The sequence below is a fragment of the Ursus americanus genome, chromosome 22 (genome assembly GCF_024610735.1).
Source record: "Ursus americanus isolate L20-20 chromosome 22, mUrsAme1.1.p, whole genome shotgun sequence".
Classification (NCBI taxonomy): domain Eukaryota; kingdom Metazoa; phylum Chordata; class Mammalia; order Carnivora; family Ursidae; genus Ursus; species Ursus americanus.
In genome coordinates, this window is record NC_142148.1 from 41,884,043 (window position 1) to 41,905,209 (window position 21,167).

At 43.6% G+C, this 21,167-nt stretch overlaps 1 protein-coding gene across 1 annotated transcript in view; it reads left to right on the plus strand.

Moving 5' to 3' along the window:
- Positions 1 to 21,167, plus strand: part of DTD1 (D-aminoacyl-tRNA deacylase 1) — a 188,745-nt gene that overhangs the window by 11,325 nt on the left and 156,253 nt on the right. The window contains exon 4 of the mRNA XM_045809758.2: positions 14,976 to 15,082. Coding sequence (XP_045665714.1) covers positions 14,976 to 15,082 — 107 coding nt within the window. The remainder of the gene's footprint in view (positions 1 to 14,975; positions 15,083 to 21,167) is intronic.

A 21,167-nucleotide genomic window follows, 5' to 3' on the forward strand; every position in this document is an offset into this window, starting at 1 on the left:
TCTACGTGCATGTCAGCCTTGTCCTCAGGCAGGCCTTCTGCAGGATGGCCACGATGTTTGCAGTCTTCACAGTTCACCATCCCAAGAAGGAGAGCAAGTCTTTGTCTTTGCATTTCAAGCAGAAGTCCTGAAGGACACTTTGATTGGGCCAGCTTAGGTCACATGTCTATCCATGAACCAATATGGGATGGACTGCATGACTCGGTTTAGGTCATGTGTTTCATAGAGTATGGAGTTGACCTCCTGGGGACCACCTGGAGCCACAGTGGAAGTCTGGGGCTGTTGGAAAGGGTGATGGGAGAAATGCTTGAGGAGGGGCTACCTGAAAGTGCCACTTGTGTGTCCTTGACTGGCTTTGTTGGAGGCTGCTGGGAAGTGGGATTAATAGAAGGGGTGTGGTCAAGGGGAGTGGGTGGTCCTAGCAGAATTGCCTTTCTGGCAATGGGGATGGAGAGGGGACTGTCATTGATATGTGTGCAATTAATGAGGTTATCCCTTTTCTGGGCACTTGGGAGGGAGGAGCAAGTAGTATAATTCCCCTAAATGGCTCTTTGAGGCCTGTTCTGCCCCCATTCGCCTTGAGTTGGTACTTGAGACCGAGCTGATGCACTACACCCACATGATTAGAATTCTCAACACCCATGACCTGTTTGGGTGTAGTCTGTTTAGAACTCTTTGCTTTGCTTCTGGCGTGGCACCCCTCCCCACTCTGGGCCAGTTCTCTTTGTCTTTGTGAGGGCGTCTCCTCTTCTCAAGAACTTGCCTACCTTGCCTTATGCTCCTATTTGCTATTGCTGCATAACATACTACTCCAAAACTCAGTGGCTTAAAAATAACCATTCTGTCTTCCTCACAGTTTTGTGGGTCACGAATCTAAGACAGGGGCTTGGCTGGGCTCTCGTCTCTGATTCACGTGGTGTTGGCTGGGCCTGGGGGATCTACTTCTAAGATGGCCCGTGTGCATCTTGCTCCTCCCGTCTTTCCTGCCTCATCTTATTCTCTAGGGTCTCCCCCCATCGCTTGAGCTTCTCACAGCCTGGTGGTCCCAGGGTAGCTTGATTTCTAATGTTTGGCTGATTTCTCCCACAGCGAGCACTCCAAGACCAGACGTTTCTAGAGACAAGAAATGAGAGTGCCAACCCCTTGAGGCCAGGCCTGGAAAGGGGTACAGCATCACTTCTGCCATATGCTATTGGATAAAGCAGTCTCACAGCCCACCCAGCTTGCAGGGGAGGGATGTAGACCCACCTTGCAGTGGAAGGAATGTCAGAGTTTGTGGCCATCTTTAATCCTGCATAGCTCATAACTCTGGTGCTCTCAAAGGGTTTTTCCTGTTCTCTGGCTCTTCTTCCAATGATTGATTTAGGGGGAAAAAACCCAGTGCATACATTCATCAGTTTTTGCCCTCTACTGCAGAATGAGCCAGAGATAAGGGTGCTTTATTGGACACCCAGACTGACTGAGTGGGCCCAGGAAACTGGGTCCAGATGTGACCCTTGGCAGCCCATTGGGAATCTCCATCCTTCAGAAAGAGCACTGAAAGTAGTGTTCAGTGGGAGGCGTTACATGTTGTCAAAGTTGAGTATTAAACATGCATTGCTTTTATAGTTAGGAAAAAAATAAATGTTATACCAAAATGGAATAGTTGAAAGAGCGCTCTCTGCTCTCAAGCTTCTTGTTCCAACACTGAGCCATTTGTAATGGGTCCAGGGAAGCAATCACCTGTTGGCTTTGTTGAGCAAATCAGAAGCTGCCATGATATTAGAAAGAGCTACTTGTGTATTCTTTGTGGGGTCTGATCTCTCGTGGGTAGCAAAGAAAGAGCTAGATCAACGTGGAAAGACATTTCAGGAGAGCAGCAGCTCTCTGATTGCCTCAGCTCTGTTCACTCCATGGGACATCCATTATGTCCAGGGCTCCTACAGGTTCGTTCACAAAGAGAAGGCGCTAGGAGGAGGAAGCCCACATCTAGTGTTTGCTTCGTGGTTAGTGTTTAATTTTTATGGATTTGTTTAATTTCCTACTCTTTTTACTACATAAAGCATGTTAGCAGCCTGAGTGAGCTTTCAGTGGAAGCCTTTTGTATACTTCAGCAAGGACTGTGATGCCAGGGGCATTATTGTTAATGTAAGTTTAGGAAATCACAATGTAAGAGCACATCTTCCTTGTTGATAAATGGCAAGGCTGGTGGACTGTGGTATAAGCCGATGGCTCTCATGAAGTCTGATGCAGATGTGTGACTGATTTTGGCCAAATCAGTTTTCTTTCACTCCTTCCTTTTCATTCATTCTCGTCAGTGATTTGCTTACCAGTTTGCTTTACTTATTTCTGCCTGTCTCTTTTAGGTCTTAGACTTATACTAACTATGTCCTCTCCGTGACTAGTTTATCTTCCCTTTGCCCAGATGGCAAACTATATCCATTTTTAGTTTTGTTTCTTTTAAAATATTTTATTTTTAAGTAATCTCTGCACCCACCGTGGGGCTCAAACCTATATCCCCAAGATCAAGAGTCGCATGCCCCACCGACTGAGCCAGCCAGGCTCCCTGATCCACTCTTGTTTTTAGATCCTAGCTTTTCGTGATTCCTTGATTTGCTTAGTTGATTTTCCAAGGTGAACTACAGCCTACTTTTTCCCACTTCTCCTTTCTGCACCTCACTGTCTACAGCCACATTATAAACTGTGTCATAGATGTGGTGGTTCAGTGTCCTGTGGTAACATTAGGCAGAGTGACTTACGCATCACACCATGTGGTGCTCAGTTATTTTGTGTGACGAGCGCCGCTGGGCCCATGGAGATGAGGACAGGCTCATTTTTGTGGCTCTGCTGTTCCATCCATTTGCTTCTTCCCTGGGCTCCTTCTTCCTCCTGTCTTTATTCTCCTTCGCCCCTTTTATCTCATTATCTGAGTCCCTCTGTACTTCCAGTTGTGAATTATCTGGTCATCTCTTTCCTTGCCTGGTGGAGTCTGTTACTGCGGCTCAATTTGAAGACATAAAGGCCATTTTTAAAAAAGAAGATACAGCGGTGCCTGGGTGGCTCAGTTGGTTAAGTGTCTGCCTTTGGCTGGTGTCATGGTCCTGGGGTCTTGGGATCGAGCCCCACATCGAGCTCCCTGCTCTGTGGCGGGCCTGCTTCTCCCTCTCCCTCTGCCTGCTGCTCTCCCTGCTTGTGCTCTCTCTCTCTCTGTCAAATGAATGGATGAAATCTTAAAAAAAAAAAAAAAAAAAAAAAAGAAAAGAAGATATAGGCATAGGTGCGAAGAAACTCACTGTTGTCGTAATCCGAGGGCATGAAATAACCCAGGATGAAAGGAAGAGTCTGAATCTCTCAGCAGAAGTAGGACAGATTTAAAACCATATTGTTTTGGGGTCTACAGATTCAGAAATATTAGTTGGCTTTCTGTATTTTCTTCAAAGAAAGGGTGTATTAAACAAATAATAGTGTACATAGTATTGTGTGTCAGTTGCTTTTTCTTTCTTTGCTGTGCCCTGAGGTGCACAAATCCTCCAGTTTACCAGTTTTTTCTTTGACCATGTCCAGTCTGGAGTTTAGCCTGTCATTTGAGTTTTAAGTCAGTCACTTATTTTTTATTCTCGGTATTTATTTGTTCTTTCTAAAATTAACTTATTTTTTATTGTGGTAAAATACATGTAACATAAAATAAACCATTTTAAAGTGTGGATTTAGTGATCGTGTACTCACAGTATTGTGTAACCATTATCACTGTCTAGTTTCAAAACATTTTCATTACCCCGAAAGGATGCCCTATGCCCATTAAGTAGCCACTCCCCGTTCTCTCCCACCTCTAGCCCTGGCAACCAGCAATCTGCCTTTGATCGCTATGGATTTGCCTCATCTGGATATTTCATATAAATGGAACCATACAATCAATGTGCAGCCTCTTGTGTCTAGCTTCTTTGACTTAGCATAATGTATTCAAGGCTCATCTTTTGAATGTACATTGTGCATACATACATACATACATGCTAGCATATTATCAGTACTTCATTCCATTATACAAAGAATATTCCATTGCATAATATATCACATTTTGTTTATCCATGCATTCATTGATGGACATTTGACTTGTTCCCAACCTTTTAGCTATTGTGAATAGGGCTGCTATAAACATGTGTGGACAAGTTTTCTTTTGAGCACCTGTTTTCAGTTCTTTTGGTTATATACTAAGGAGTAGAATTGCTGGATCATATGATAATTCTGTGTAACTTACTGAGGCACTGCCAAATTGTTTTCTCCAATGACTTTTTACGTTTCCGTCAGCAGTGAGGATTCCGATATCTCTGCATCCTTGCCAACACTTGTTATTTCCTTTAAAATTTTTATTTATTTTTTGATTATGGCCATCCTATTGGGTGTGAATTGGTACATCATGATGGTTTTGATTTGCATTTTTCTAATGGGTAATGATATTAAGCATTGTTTCATGTGCTTGTTGGCCATTTGTGTATCTTCTTCAGAAAAATAGCTATTCAAATTCTTCACTCATTTTATTTTTATTTTTAATTTTTAAAAAAGATTTTATTTATTTGTCAGAGAGACAGAGAGAGAGAGAGCGCACAAGCAGGGGGAGTGGCAGGCAGAGGGAGAAGCAGTCTCCTCGCTGAGCAAGGAGCCAGATTCGGGACTCAGTCCCAGGACCCTGGGATCATGACCTGAGCCAAAGGCAGACACTTAACCGACTGAGCCACCAAGGCATTCCATCTTCACTTATTTGAGAATTGAGGGGCACTGGGTGGCTTTGTCAGTTAAGCATCTGTCTGTTGATCTCAGCTCAGGTCTTGATCTCAGAGTTGTGAGTTCAAGCCTTGAGTTGGGACTCACAATATAAATTGAATTGTGTGTCTTTTTGTTATTGAATTGTAAGTAATTTATAAATTCCAGATACCAGACCCTTATTAGTTATGTGATTTGCAAATATTTTCTCCTATTCTGTGGGTTGTCCTTTTACTTTCTTGATAGTGTCCTTTGATGCACAAAAGTTTAAAAATTTCTTTTCTTTCTTTCTGTCTTTTTTTTTGGCTCAACGTAGGGCTTAAAATCATGACCCAGAGATCAAGAGTCTCATCTCCACCGACTGAGCCAGCCAGGCGCCCCTAAACTTTTTTTTAATTGGAAGTGTAGTTGACATACAATATTATATTAGTTTCAAGTGTGCAACATAGTGATTTGATATTTATAGACATTACAAATGCTCACCATGATAAGTGCTGTTACCATCTTCAGAATACAAAGTTATAACAATATTATTGACTGTAATCTCTGTGCTTTACTTTATATCCCTGTGCCTTATTCATTTTATAACTGACAGTTTGTACCTTCACCTTCACCTATTTCACCCATCCCCCACCCCTAAAAGTTTTTAATTTTGATGAAGTCCAAGTTTATCTTTTTTTCTTTTGTGTTTTTGGTTTTATATCTAAGAAACCATTACCAAAGTCCATTGTCATGAAGGTTAACCTTATGGTTTCTTCTCAGAGTTTTACAGTTTTAACCCATACAGTTAGGTCTTTGATCCATTTTGAGTTAATTTTTGTATATGGTGTGAGGTAAGGATCTGAGCTCATTCTTTTGCATGTGAATATCCAGCTGTTCCATCACCATTTGTTGAAAAGACTATTCGTCCCCATTAAATGGTCTTTGTACTCTTGTCGACTATATATGTATGGGTTTTTTAAATGTACTCTCAGTTCTGTTTCATTGTTCTGTATGCCTGTCCTTATGCCAGTGCTTATACTGTTTTGATCACTGTAGCTTTGTGTAGTAGGTTTTGAAATTGAAAAGTGTTAGTCTTCCAGTTTTGTTGTAATTAATTTTTGAGTAGGTAATATGATCAGGTAGTTCGTACATCAAAATGATATGAAAAGGTCTGCCTTGGGAAGCCATGCTCTTACTCATGTGTCATCTACTCTGTTTCCTTTACTCTCTGTAGGCAGTCACTTTTAATTAATTTTTTCTATCTTTCTTATGTTTCTTCATGCACATATGAGCAAATATGAATATACATATATCTTTTTTATACAAAGGTAGCATCTTTAACAAATAATTTTAAAAAGGGTTTCACAGTGTGTTCTAGAGATTCTTTCCATATTAGTTCATAGAGAACTTCCTCACACTTTTTGTAACAGCTGTGCAGTGTTCTGTGGTGGGAACAGAGCCTAGCTTATTTAATCTATTTTAAATCTCATTTAATCTGTATTGTTGGACTCTTGGGTTGTTTCTGATATTTGGCTCTTGAAAACAACAGAACAACAGTGATGCAATGAATAAATTTGTATATAGGCCATTTCATGTTCAGGTATACCTGGGCATAAATTCTCGGAAGTGGAATTGCTAGATGGCCCTCTGTAGTTGTTGACCTTTTTTCAGTGTGTGAGACTGCCATGTTCTTCACAGTTTTGTTAACAGAGTATTTTATCTAGAATTTTGTCTTTCTTACAGGTGAAAATGGCATCTCCTTTTAGTTTTAATGTGCAGGATATGGTTGAACATTTTTCAGATCTTTGCATGATTTGTATTTCCTTTCCTGTGAACTGTTCATGTGCTTTGATCAGGTTCTTTATTTCTGTGAGCTTTTAATATATTTTGTGAGTTGCAGTTATTTTTCATCCATTTTGTCATTTGTCCTTTGACCTTGCTTTAAGAGTTGTTTGCTGGATATTTCTTTCTTTCTTTTTAAAATTTTATTTATTTATTTTAAAATATTTTATTTATTTGAGAGAGAGAAGAGAGTGTGAGTGAGAGAGAGCATGAGCGGGGGGAAGGGGGAGGGGGAGAGGGATAAGCAGATTCCCCGCTGAGCAGGGAGTCGGATGTGGGGCTTGATCCCAGGACCCTGAGATCATGCATGACCTGAGATGAGAGCAGATGCTTAACCGGCTAGACCACCCAGGTGCCCCTCTCCCTTCCTCCCTCCCTTCCTCCCTTCTATCCTTCCATCCTTCCTTCCTTCCTAAGATTTTATTTATTTATTTTAGAGGGAGAGAGGGAGAGAGAGGGAATCCCAAGCAGACTCTTTGCAGAGCACAGAGCCATGACCCTGAGATCATGACCTGAACTGCAACTAAGAGTCAGATGCTCAACCAACTGAGCTACCCAGGCGCCCCTGTTTTTTTTTATTTTTTTTTATTTAAGTAGGCTCCATGCCCAGCATGGAGCCCAACACAGGGCTTGAACTCACGACCCTAAGATCAAGACCTGAGCTGAGATCAAGGGTCAGACGCTTAACTGACTGAACCACTCAGGTGCCCCAAGGACAGACATTTCTGATATTAATTTTTTGAAATATCTGCTGGATTTTGAATCATAGTTTCTTAGGATTTCTATGACATTTCCTGCTCCAGCATTACTAAGAAATCTGGCTGTTTCCCCCCCTCATGTTTTTATGCTTTCATTTTTTATTTTGAAATCCTAGATCTATTTGGAGTTATCTTGTATACAACGTAAAACATAGATCCAAAATTTATCTTTCTCAGGTGGTTATGAAATAGTTTCCCAAAACATTTATTTAAAAAATCATCTTTACCTCTACTAATCTGAGATTCTGACTTTATCCCATATTAAATTCCTATGTGTGTTTATGAACTGTTGTGTTTCTATTCTGTTTTTTTCTTTTTGTCTATTTATATGATGAAGACACACTTTCAGTTATTGACGGTTTTGCTATGCTTTCATATTGGGTAAGGTGAGTCTCACCCACATTGCTCTTTGGAGTTTTCCTGCCTATTCTTAATTGTTTTTCTGTATGAATTTTTAAATCAGCTTGTCTAGTTCCAGAAAATAATCTGTGTTATTTTTATTTGGATCACACTCCATATCTAAATTCATGAATTCCGTGGTACATGATGATAATCACCCTCTAGCCTATTCCCTTACCTCCTTTGACTGTTTAGTGGCCATGGGGGCTCCCTGCTCAGGGGAGGGTCAGAGTTTACAGACGCAGTCCTTCCAGTGTACCTTTGAGCCTTTCTGAGGCTACTTCTGCCATATGTCTTTTCTCCCAAAGGCTCTGAACTGGGTTAGAACCCTGCTGTGAAGCCATTGCAAGGCCATTCTCTTCCCAAAGTGAAGATTTATTCCCTAGCCTGTGTCCCAAACCATGTCCAGCCACATCACCCAATCCAGCACACCAGAGGTTCTACAGTGAGGCTGAGTGATTATATTATTACGCTCCTTTAATATAATACATGGGCAACTCATAATAAAATGCCAGCAACATGGAGATGCACTGCACTTGAATTAAACCTTCTTCTATTATTATGGTCCAGGGAAAACTTACAGGTCAAGTTTAAATTCTGTATCATATTCAAGTATAAAAGAATTAAAGTCTAAAATCAAACCCCATGGTCTGACGAGCTCAGAAGCCGTCTTCCCTGGTTTCTTACTTTGCTGCTGTCAGTGGAAGGGTGTCCTTGCTTGGTGGGGTCCAGGCTCTTTCAGCACATCTGCACTAGCACTGCACAAAGCTCCGTGTAGGTCATCTGGGGCCTTAGACATGCATTGTCCCCATGAAGGCTCCTTGGTGCCTCAACGAGGAGATGAGGAGGCCTTCCATGCAGTTATCCCAAGCAGAATGATACCCAGGACCCCAGCAGAGACCAGATATGTCCGAGCAAAGCCTGATGGCCAGAGGAAACCTTGCCTTCAGCCTCCCTGTTATGTGAGGAGGGCTATGCCAGTTGCCTTGAATCTGACTTCAGAACTTTAGCTCAGATGAGAATTTAACCTCCCAGTGAGAGGTGAATTTTGGGCTAATTCCCCTGGCAGCTCCTGTTTCCAGCTCTTTGGTTTGGAATTGAGGGTAGCCCCCGTTGGTGGCAGGTGCCCTCACCTGGGAATAGGCACTTTCTGTCCTGGGCCACAGGGCCTGTTCCCCAGTTCCTCTGGCCACGGAGTCCCAGGCCTGAGATGTCTGCTGTCTGGAGGAGGTATTTCTCTTGAGTGGATTGAACCACAGCAGAGACAAACAGAGACCACTGATAAGGGGGACTTGAGCCTGAGGAGAAACCACGAGATACCGGGAATTGCCTTTCCAGTTCCCTCCATGGCCCTGGGTGTGGAATAGAATCTGCCAGTGGTTCTAATGCTGCTGACCGAGGCCTAATGCTGCTGACAGGGCCTGTCATATGCCTCTTTTCCAACAACTGAATCCTTTCCCCAGCCAAGTCATTTAGGAAATGCCATTGCTGGAGCTGCTGATCTTTACTGATGGCTCGCAGAGCCCTTGCCTCTGCTTCATAGGCTCCCTTGAGCCAGATCAGCCTGCAGGGGAATCTGTGCCTTACTGGTGGTGCCCCGAATTGGCTGAGCCCTCTGGGGAGGTGAGGCGGGGGCACTCTACCCTCAGAGAAGCAGTTCCGTGCTGGTGGACAGAGCTGCCATAGTGCCTGTGGCCCACCAGGGTATGCTTCCCCGGGCTCCAGGTGTGATGCAAGCTTGTGGGTCTAGACCAAACTCTTTTAGTTGCGGTGGTCCTTGCCTTGTCACGTGCTTATTTTGAGTCCCCCAGTTCCACATGTTTGCTTGATTTCTTGGTTCCCAGCCTGTGCACCTGATGTTGGGGCCTCCATCAATAACCTTCTTCCCTGCCTGCCCAGGGTCTGAACAGCTTTAAAGTAGAACGAAGAGGAAGCCTGGGTAGTGAGGACTTTGCCTTAGTGACGGGGAGCTGCCTTTGGGGATATGCTCAGGTGGGCTGGCCCGAGCTCAGGACCGGTCCCCAGAGGTAGGCCAACTCCTAATCTGCTCATGGCCGTGCAGGCCAGCTGTGGAAAGTGTATGGGCTTGCTCCTAGCCAGGCCAAGAAACCGTCACGCCTTTTGTTCTCCATTTCTTTTTGATAGCATGTTCTTTTGGTGTGGTTTTCTTACCCTTCCCCTCCCCCTGCCATTTGCCCATATTCTCATGGACAGCGGTGAGAGTGACAGCAGTCACCGGGACCCAGATTTCCTGCACAATGACTGCCGGGCTGTCATGTACAGTGCCATGCCTGTACTAACATGCATCCTCCTCGTGGTGACTGTCCTGCTATCGTCCTTGAGCCAGCGGGGGCATGGAGAGGCGGGGCAGGGCTTCTTGGGGAGTGGTGACTATCAGTCAAGTATTGTTCAAAGGGGTGGGATGTCAGCCTTTGCAGGTTGATGGGGCACAGTGGTGTGGAGCTCGTAGAGGCCTTGGACAGTGGCTGCTGGAAACCAGGTCACAGCAGGTTTGGGGCTCCAGCTGGGAGTCTTCCAGCTGCAAATATGTGGCACAAACGTGCCTGACACGTGCTTCTCCTCCAGCTCTGGACAGAACCCTGGGACTTAGAGTTAAGGACGACTTGATTATATCACCATTGGAGCCAGCTGTAGTTCTGCAGATATGTTTCTGTCTTTTAAGATTATTTTTAAAAATGTTTTTATTTCCTCTGGCCAATATAATTTTTCATGGGGCTTTACTCTTTGATCTGAACTGGAAAAAATGTTCCCATTTTAAGACCTCTTAAAACATGTCTTTGGATTTATTGTCTGTACAAATGGAAATTCAGATATTAGTTCTGTTCATAACTGAAGAAAAACAGGAAAAGAAAATAAATTTCTCGCTACTTGAAGTGATAAACACGGTGAAGCATATGCTGTATATCCTGGCAACAGAAATTCAAGGTCGGAAATAATTCCTTTCCTCCTGAGTCTGACTTCAGCTTCCCTGAGGAGTGCAGCGGCTGAAATTTGCTACTAATTGTAGCCATAATTTTAGCATGCAATTAAACACATGATTTCCTTCCCAGCTGATGTCTTTTTAGCTAGTCTGACATGGATAAAACAAAAGCTCTGTAGATTTGAATGGCCACTTTAATTTGATAGGAGTTGAAGAAAAGTGACCATTGTTTGAGTACGTTTGGCTACATGGTAGGGAAGAGGTTCATCTTGCCTGTAAAAATGGTGAACAGCTTGGGTGCTTCAGACATAGTTTCTAATACTGCTGTCTGAGCATTGAAGGGGACCAGCCATGGGTATGCCCATTTTGCTAAGACCCTCCATGAGGTGAAGGATCACTGGAGGGAATGATCCCAGGGGGAGGAGTCCAAGATGGAAGTTGTGTGGTTGTGGTGGCAGGAGCAGAGGTGCATGGAGGTCACCTCATGTGGTAGTGGGTCTGGTGTTCGAGGAAGCCCAGGACCAGAGAGCAGAGCCGCTGTCCAGGGAGGGAGCCAGAGAGGCCCTAGGCTGGCCTGCCCTGGGCTAATGTGTCCATTTGGTGCTTTTCTTTTCCTTGGCCTCTCACAGAGGGTCATCTGCTCTGTAAAGGATGTTTTGTGTGAAATTAGGGCTCCTTGCTCAGGGGAGTTTGGGAACTACCAGGGTAAAGAAACTAGATAGGTTTCTCTCCTCAAGGACATCTTGAGAGTCTGTTACGTGCTGCTGTGCTTGATGGTTCTCTGAAGGAGAGTTCAAACAAATGTGGTTTTCCAAAAGTATGTGACTGTGGCATTCTTTTTTCCAGGAATACCTGGCAGGGCACAGTTTGGGAAGCATGGTTCTGGTTGTATGGAGCCTCTTGAACATAACTTTTTATAACAATGAACACGAACAAGTCTTGAACATGACTTTTTATAACAATAAGAGCAAGTGCTGATTTTGCACATACCGTGTGGAAGCCACACAGTCCCAAACACTTGCATGCAGTGTCTCATTAAATTTTCTGCATGTTTTAGGTCTTCTTGTTAGCATTCCTGTGATACAGGCAAGAAACTGAGCCATTGGGAGGTTATGAAAAAACTAAGAGGCAGCCCACGGAATGGGAGAATATATTTGCAAATGACACTACAGATAAAAGACTGGTATCCAAGATCTACAAAGAACTTCTCAAACTCAATACATGAGAAACAAATAAACAAATCAAAAAATGGGCAGAAGATATGAACAGACACTTTTCCAATGAAGACATACAAATGGCTAACAGACACATGAAAAAATGTTCAAAATCATTAGCCATCAGGGAAATTCAAATCAAAACCACACTGAGATACCACCTTACGCCAGTTAGAATGGCAAAAATAGACAAGGCAAGAAACAACAATTGTTGGAGAGGATGTGGAGAAAGGGGATCCCTCCTACATTGTTGGTGGGAATGCAAGTTGGTACAGACACTCTGGAAAACAGTGTGGAGGTCCCTTAAAAAGTTAAAAATTGAGCTACCCTATGATCCAGCCATTGCACTACTGGGTGTTTACCCCAAAGATACAGACGTAGTGAAGAGAAGGGCCATATGCACCCCAACGTTCACAGCAGCATTGTCCACAATAGCTAAATCGTGGAAGGAGCCGAGATGCCCTTCAACAGATGACTGGATTAAGAAGTTGTGGTCCATATATACAATGGAATATTACTCAGCTATCAGAAAGAACGAGTTCTCAACATTTGCAGCAACATGGACGGCACTGGAGGAGATAATGCTAAGTGAAATAAGTCAAGCAGAGAAAGACAATTATCATATGATTTCTCTCATCTATGGAACATAAGAATTAGGATGATCGGTAGGGGAAGAAAGGGATAAAGAAAGGGGGGTAATCAGAAGGGGGAATGAAACATGAGAGACTATGGACTATGAGAAACAAACTGAGGGCCTCAGAGGGGAGAGGGGTGGGGAAATGGGATAGACCGGTGATGGGTAGTAAGGAGGGCATGTATTGCATGGTGCACTGGGTGTTATATGCAACTAATGAATCATCGAACTTTACATCAGAAACCGGGGATGTACTGTATGGTGACTAACATAATATAATAAAAAATCATTAAAAAAAAAAAAAAGTTGCCCAAAACCTCAGAGCTTGTGAGGGCTGGGCCTGTCCTTCTCTTTCAGCCTGGGTGCTGTTGTCCTTCAAGTCCTGAACCCTGTGTAGCCTCATCCAAGAAGACTTTCTGATTCCCTCCCCATCCCCACGGAAGACTCAGACCCTTCTCTGGTCTCCAGAGCCAGAATCCATTAAGGCATACTGCATTGTAACCACGATGTGCCCAGCTGTCCCCATACTGGACCACAGGGCTCATGAGCCCCAGGGTTGTCAGTGCCTGGGAGCTGAGTCTTTGATCTCTAGCCCCATGCCCGGCACATAGTTGCTATGAGTGAAAAGCAGTGAGTTGTTTTCACATGTGAACTGGATCTCCTATGCTTTCTTTGTTTCTTAATGGTATAGGTGGCAGCAGAAGAGTTCCTGATGGTTCTGTTTCTGAGGACTCATACTGTTTTAATTCTGGACCCATTTTTTTTTTTACTTTGGGTTTAAATTGATAAATTTAAATTAAGTAAATTTAACTGATAAGTTGTCAAGACCAGTGTGTTCCCTTGAGTAAGTGTCTGCATGTGTCATTGGCAGTGTTTAGGCCCAGGTTTAATAGAGGTACTTGGATGGATGGAGTCGACATTCTGATATTCCACAGCATCATCTCTCAAGGCATATTCTTGGCTTTCTTTATAAGTGTAATTCCTCATTTGGGGATTGATCAGACACGACTGAGTGGGTTTGGGTGTTAAAACAGAAGGTTTGGAATAGGACACAGAGAGGCACTCTTTTCTGGGGCAGCCCGTGGCCATTTTGAAATGAATCCTAGGGAGCAGGATGGTTCTCACAGTGAGGGAGCTGGACCTCCCTTCCCACCTTATCCTTTTCCTTTTATATTTAGTTTGTTTGAAAATTTTAATTATGGGGGCGCCTGGGTGGCTCAGTCGTTAAGCGTCTGCCTTCAGCTCAGGGCCTGATCCTAGGGTCCTGGGATCGAACCCCACATTGGGCTCCTCCGCTGGGAGCCTGCTTCTTCCTCTCCCACTCTCCCTGCTTGTGTTCCCTCTCTCACTGGCTGTCTCTCTCTCTGTCAAATAAATAAATAAAATCTTAAAAAAAATTTAATTATGAAACATACAGAAAATAGCTACTAGTGTATTCACTACCCAGTTAGTCACATTTGCCTGAGGTCTGTCTCTCTCAAATCTTACCATCCCCTGCCTGCTCTTCAGTATGGATGTGGTTCTTGTCCTGTGTTTGGCTTTCCCCCTTCCTATTCATGTTTTTTTTCATATATATATATGTGTGTATGTATATATCTCCATAAATAATATAACTTGTTTTGGGTATTTAGAAGTATCATATAAATGGGTAAATGGTATTATACGGATATGTCCTTGTTGTAAGTTACTTTTTTAAAAAAAAGATTTTATTTAGAGAGCGAGAGAAAGAGTGTGTGCACACACATGCAAGTGGGGGGAGGGGTAGAGGGAGAGGTAGAGAGGGCATCTCCAGCAAACTCTCTGCAGAGCGTGGAGCCCAACATGGGCTTGATCCCACGACCCTGAGATCATGATCTGAGCTGAAATCAAGAGTGGGACCCTTAACCAACTGAGCCACCCAGGCACCTCAGCAAGTCGCTTTTTAAAGATCACATCATGTGTTTGAGATTTGCCCTATTGGTGCATGTGGCTGCCACATAGTATTCCACTGAGGAATTAAAGTGGAGTTTGTGCATTCATCCCCCCAGTGAGGGACAGACTGTGACCACTTTTTCTGTTTTAAAGACTGCCAGAATGAACACCCTTGAACATTCCTTTTGTGTAAGAATTTCTGAGTAGACTGCCCAAGGTGGAATTCCAGAGTTTTAGAGTTTGTTCAAGCACCACCATGCCCTCCAAAGTGGTTAAACCAGTTTACCTTCCCGCCATTTTTATAGTTCCGTAAGCCCACATTTACCCACCCTGGTGTTCTCAGATCTTTTCATTCTTGCCAAGTCTGTAGGGCTTACTGTGGTACCTCTGCGGTTTAATTTTGCATTTCCCTCTCTACTTACGGGGTTGGCCACCTTTCCCCCTGTTTCCTGGCTATTCCTGCTCTTCATGTTTTTGATTACATTGATTTAGGTGACTTTTTAGACAGAGTAACCTGGGGTCTCCGTCTCTCATAACTGTTTGTGTTGCTCTTTCAGATGGCAAGTTTGGTGCCTACATGCAAGTCCACATTCAGAATGATGGACCTGTGACCATAGAATTGGAGTCCCCGGTTCCTGGCGCTGCTACCTCTGACCCAAAGCAGGTAAGCCTGGACTCTGTTGGGGTCTGTCTCCTGGCTTTTTTGAGTCCCTCAAGCAGTTCTCAGTCTGAGGTGGAGAAAAGACTTCATTCTAGCAACCTAATATCTATTTTAATACATCCTTTCCCAAGAATGCATCTGTTCACCCTGCATCTCCTTGGTGCTGTGACAGGCTGGACAGCACTTCTCCCTTACCTCCTCCTGACTTTGGATTACAGAGAAAACGTCCTTTGCAAGAGCCCACCTCTTCCTCTGGGCTTCCCCCCCCCCCCCCCCCCCCCGCCCACCCCGACGAGGTGTCTTGATGCCCACATGCCACTGGGTGGCAGCAGAGTAGCGGCACAATGCCACTAAGCCCTGGCCTGGCCTCTGTACGGGTTAGGACTGGTTACCGGGAGTGGGTTTTGTCCCAGGTGTGGGTACGTGTGCCACCTGAGGTTCTTCGTAAATCCTTATTTTTCTAAAGCACTGTCTGACCTGGATTTGCTGCCAGCTCTCTAAGCTTTGAGGAAAAATTTTAATTAAAATAGAAAAAGGGAATCTATGATAGTCCTTGCAACCTGTATGGTTCTTATAGATGCTTAACACTTCTTGAGGCTTTAATTAATGTGTCCATTTAATAGCCTTCAAGATACATGGGAGCAGGCAGAAGAGTGAAAATGGAAGGGACATTTCTGTTCTTTCTTCTTCCTCTCCCTCCCTCCCCTAGGATGCTGTAAAGTGGAATGATGCAGTAGGTGGGGGAAGTATTAGATAAATACAAAGGTGTATGACGTGTTCAAAGTTATAATGTTTCATTCATTGATATTTATTGGATAAAATACTTTTGAGGTAACTCTTTTCACAAGAATAGAGTAGGAGAAGATAGCAGAGCCCATAGTCTGAATCTTTATGGACAATGCCTGACATCTAAATAGTCCCTTGTCCAGCATGGGGACTGAGGACTCTGGTTGCCTCCTGCATCTGCCACTGGGGAACCTCTTATGAAGATGTCATTGTGACAGCCAGTGGGACAGAGTACTAAGGCTCTATCCGCCTTACAAAACAGTTGATGTGAGTTATTTTGTGTCTACTTGCTTATAAATTCACATCTTAAACATCAAGGTCTGTGTGTATGGCTGAAGTTGATCTAAGACTTGCCATCAGTATAACCTGATACCGTCCAGAGGAGGATAGCAGACTCTTCTCCACTTTGGGTCCTTACTATTATCAACCAAGAAAAACCTAATAGTTACACAAAATCAGATTGATTTAGGTCAGTTCACAGCCTGCAGTTGGTGGTCCTCTCCAGTGCAGAAAGCTAAAATGAAACTCCTGCCGCTCCACCTCCACACATTCCTTCTGTTTTCTTTTTTCCTAAATTCATGGGACTACCATTTACCTTGTCAGCCAGGCCCAAATCTGGTGTCATCCTACTTTCATCCCTGCCTCTCCCAATACAATTTCCTATATGCTGATACTGCTCTAAGGTTTCTTTTTAAAAAATGTAGTAAGTAATTTAATCTTTATCATGGGGTATGATGAGGAAATGGAGGCACCACGCTTAAGCAGTAACTTAAGGTCACATAGTTGTTAAGAGGCAGAACCAGGATGCAAACCCAGTTTTCAAAATCAGGAAGCGAAAAATTACTGCTTAAAATCAGAGGTCACTGACGTTGTTTTTGAAGAGAAATCTAATTGTCTCTGAATGCTTGCCACCTCTCAGCCTTTTTTGGAGAAAAATGTCTGTGGTTCCTGCACATTGGGGGCCATGGTTTATTTTTATTTTTTAAATTTTTATTCAATTTATTGAAACTAAAAAAATAAGCAGTTTGCTCGTGGATGATTTTCTTTTCCTTTTTTTTTAAGTTTAACTGTTTCTTTTTTCTTCTTAGTTCCAAGTTATTATTTTTAAGGGGAACATAACCTTTCTTACTTATTGCTGATTCTCTGGGTTGATAGAAAAGCAGGAATATGTCTGACATAGTAGTGCTGGACTTCAAAGGTGATAATTGAAGTTCCTGGAGTTACTGATAACATTAAAGAAAATCACAAATGAAAAATCCACATGAAAATTTAAATGTTTTATTTTGAAATAATTGGAGACTTAAAGAAAAGTTGGAGTCACAGTTCCCCTGGATGCTTAACCCAGCTCCCACTAACTTTACTGCCTTACATAATCATAGTACACTGATGGAACACTGAGATTAATATTGATATAATACTGTTAATTGACGGAGGGAATGTTGGGGTTCAGAGCCAACAGCCAAGAAAGGATTCTTGAGATGTCTTTGGTGCAAAAAGGTGGTTTTATTAAAGCACTGGGTCAGGACCTGTGGGCAGAAAGAGCTGCCCTGGGGTTGTGAGGAGCAACTGATTATATACTTTCAAGTTGGAAGGGGGTTAGTAAGTCTGTAAGGAATTTTGGAAGCAAGGTTTCCAGGACCCTGAGGAGGCTAAGTATTATTAGGAAAAGGTCATTTATTACTAGTAAAACCCTAGTCATGAGACCCTTCAGATGTATATCAGTGGGCCATATGCTTGGAGGATGATTGCTAACATGTATCTTGGGGGGTAGAGATAAAGGAAGTTTCCAAAGGAATTTTATGTGTTAAAGGATCCAGGAGGTTGGGATAATGTTAGCTAAGATTGCCTTTTGCCCTTAGCAAAGTATTAACATTGAGGGAGCTGAGTTTCTTAGAGCAATGTCACTCTGCCTGTTTCAAGACTTGTCAGGGGGCTGTAAATAGTAAGGAAATTTAACTTTTCTTTTGCCTTTGTTTCCCACATTATTAACTATACTACAAACCCTATTTAAATTTCACTAGTTTTTTTTTTTTTTCTAATGTCCTTTTTCTATTTCCGGGTAATCCCGCATTGCATTTAATTGTTATTTCTCTTCTCTAATCTGTGACAGCTCCTCAGCCTTTCCATGTCTTTCATGACCTTGACGATTTTCAGGAGTACTGGTGGGCTGTTCTGTTGAAGATTCCTCAGTTTGGGCTCTGATTACACTGAGGTTACAGGTTTTGACAGGAATAGCAAATAGCACAAAAGTGATGTGCCTTTCTCAAGTGCATCATTGGCTGATCTGTCTTATTACAGGTGATGTTAACCTCCATCCCTTGGTTAAAATGAAGTCGACCAAATTTCTCCACCGTACGTGGAGTATTGCTTGTTCATAACAGATGGCTGTCTTTCTGCTTCACAAAGAAGCCATCTGATGGCATTGACCATGCTTCTCCTCCCCCCTCTTTCTACATAGGTAGCAGAGCTACCCTTCTCTGTGCTGAGGCCAGCGCCTCCCCTGGGCCAGGACTGGCACTATAATTTGTGGGGCCCAGTGCCAAATGAAAACGAGGAGCCCCTTGTTAAAAAATTATAATAAAGAATTTCAGGATGGTGACAACAGAGCATTAAGCCAAGGGTGGGCCCTTCTACAAGCAAGGTGCTGTGAGCCTGTGCTGGGTGGAGCCAAACTAGCCTGGGCTGTGGCGCCCTCCCCGGCCTCCCCTGTACCTTCCTGGCAGCCTCCATTAAGCCCTTCATCCTCTTGTCCAGTCAGTCTGTTTCTCTAACTCATCCATCTAATTCCTGTGGCTTTTAAATATGCCGGAGCATTTTCAGTTGAGAAACGCCTCCATTTCCTGTCTGCTTGCCGCCTGCTCAGTGTACTGTAATCCGCAGGTACTCCCGCCGAGGCCCCCTGAGCTCCGTGTTGCCTGATTCTGTGGCTTGCGGGCCCTGATGATCTGACCACTGAGCAGTTCTTGCCACTGTTGCCCGCTTGCCCCTGGACATGGTCTTGAATCTTGTTTTCTGGGATACCGTTCTCTCCTAGTTTTCCTCTTGCCTCTGGCTATTCTCTCTGATTTGGTGTGGTTGCTGTTTTGTAGTTCTGATTCATTATTCTGCTTTAACTCTATTTGGAGGAAAGTTTTAGTCAAGTTTTTGTTTTCATTCTAAATCTCTAAGATGTGATAGAGTAATAATGTATTGTATCTTTAGGATCCTCAACCTTATTTCAATTAGTACCTCCTCTTTATAACATAAAGACATACAAGCATGATTTTTTTTAAACATCCAATGAGATATGCTAACTTAGAGTAAAAAAGTCTTTTTTTTTTCTTTTTTGCTATTTTAAAGTAATCTCTACACGCATAGGGCTCAAACTCACAACCCCAAGATCAAGAGTTGCATGCTCCACCGACTGAGCCAGCCAGCCAGGCGCTTTTATTTTAGTTATTTCTGAGTCTTTCCTTTAGGAGCTTTCTCTTCAAATGCATGAATTACGCTGTATTGATTTCATTTACTAGTTAACTGGCTCAGGGGTCTCAGACCCTGCATCAAATGCACAGATCTGTGTCCTCTTGCTCTCCAGTAGGTGGCGACAAGTAGGCGCAGAGGGCCCTGGTGATGGTGGTGGCCAGCCTCTTTGCCGGTGGTCTGTCTTTTCTGCCTTCCATTCTCAGCGAGACTGGGTGTTATACGCAACTAATGAATCATTGAACACTACATCAAAAACTAATGATGTACTATATGCTGGCTAACTGAACATAATAAAAAAAAAAAAAGAAGGGGGTTCCTCTTTGGGCAAATAGCTAATTTGCTTGCTTTTTTGTTGGTAAGACTGCAGCCAAATTGTTTTCACCGATAGATAAGCATGCCTTTCTGTCAAGTGAGCTTTTTTTTTTTTTTTTTAAAGATTTTATTTATTTATTTGACAGAGATAGAGACAGCCAGCGAGAGAGGGAACACAAGCAGGGGGAGTGGGAGAGGAAGAAGCAGGCTCATAGCGGAGGAGCCTGATGTGGGGCTCGATCCCATAACGCCAGGATCACGCCCTGAGCCGAAGGCAGACGCTTAACCGCTGTGCCACCCAGGCGCCCCTGTCAAGTGAGCTTTTAATTCCAAATATTTTATTTTCTCAGTATAATCCAACTAGTAGTGAAAACTATGTACATTGTAGAGAAATGGTTATTTTGGGAAGTTTTAAAATACAGGTTCTTTAGGGGCATCTTCGGCTCAGGTCATGATCTCAGGGTCCTGGGATCAAGCCCCATGTCAGGCTCTCTGTCAGCAGGGAGTCTGCTTCTCCCTCTCCACTCTCCCCCTCTCTCTCTCAAATAAATAAATTTTAAAAAAATCTTAAAAAAATACAGGTTCTTTAAACCATCTGGACAAATGCGCTGTGTGTGTGTGTGTGTGTGTGTGTGTGTGTGTGTATTTATGCATCAGGTGTCTTTTTAGTACATGACAGTATACTAAACACCTGAGGGAGAAAAAGAAGTGCTGCAACCCAGTCCCTGCTCCCAGGGGTAGATCTGGGGCAATGTAAACCTGGAAGGGTAAGAACAGCGAGGGAGGTAAAGAGTAGTGTGTGACAGCATAGGACGGGTCACAAGACCATCATGTCCTGCTCCTCCTTAAGGCCCTTCAGTGCCTTCCAGATGCTTTTAGATTACAATCTAAGTTCCCTTCTGTCACTTACCGTGCTAAGTTTTCAGGCTTCTGTGGCTCTGTCCACCCTGCTCTGCAGTCATCTGCCCCTCGGTCCCTACACTTTACCTGCTCTTGCCTCCTCTCTGTTCTGAGAACAGACTGAGCCCTTTCCTACCACTGGCTCTTGTCTCAGTGTCCATGTCTCCTCCTCAAAAGGTATCCTCTGACCCCATCAGTCCCGAGTGAGCCCCTGCCAGCTACTCTGTTACCATACTCTGATGATGAATTGACAGCACTTGGCCGTCTGTTATTATCTGCTTGTTTTCTTGTTCTTCCTCTGTCCACCCCACTCCTAGAACTCAAACTCCCTTGGTCTTGTTCACTGCCATGTCCCGGAAGGTGAGCCTGGAATGTGTAGTTTGTTTTGGACTCCTATGTTATGGGCTGGTGAGCTGTGCTGTCTGTGAATGTCCTGGGTTCCGAGAAGGCCGATGCCACTGCTGGTGTGGTCAAGCCAGGCAGGCTTCCCAGGGGATTGGAGGTTTTCACTGATCTTCAAGGATGCAGAAGGGAGGAGGCATTCTGGGTTGTTGTTCCCAAACTTACACTTCGGTTAGGGGTAGATTCTTATTTTCGCGAGTCCCAGAGCTCTGTTTATGGGTGATGC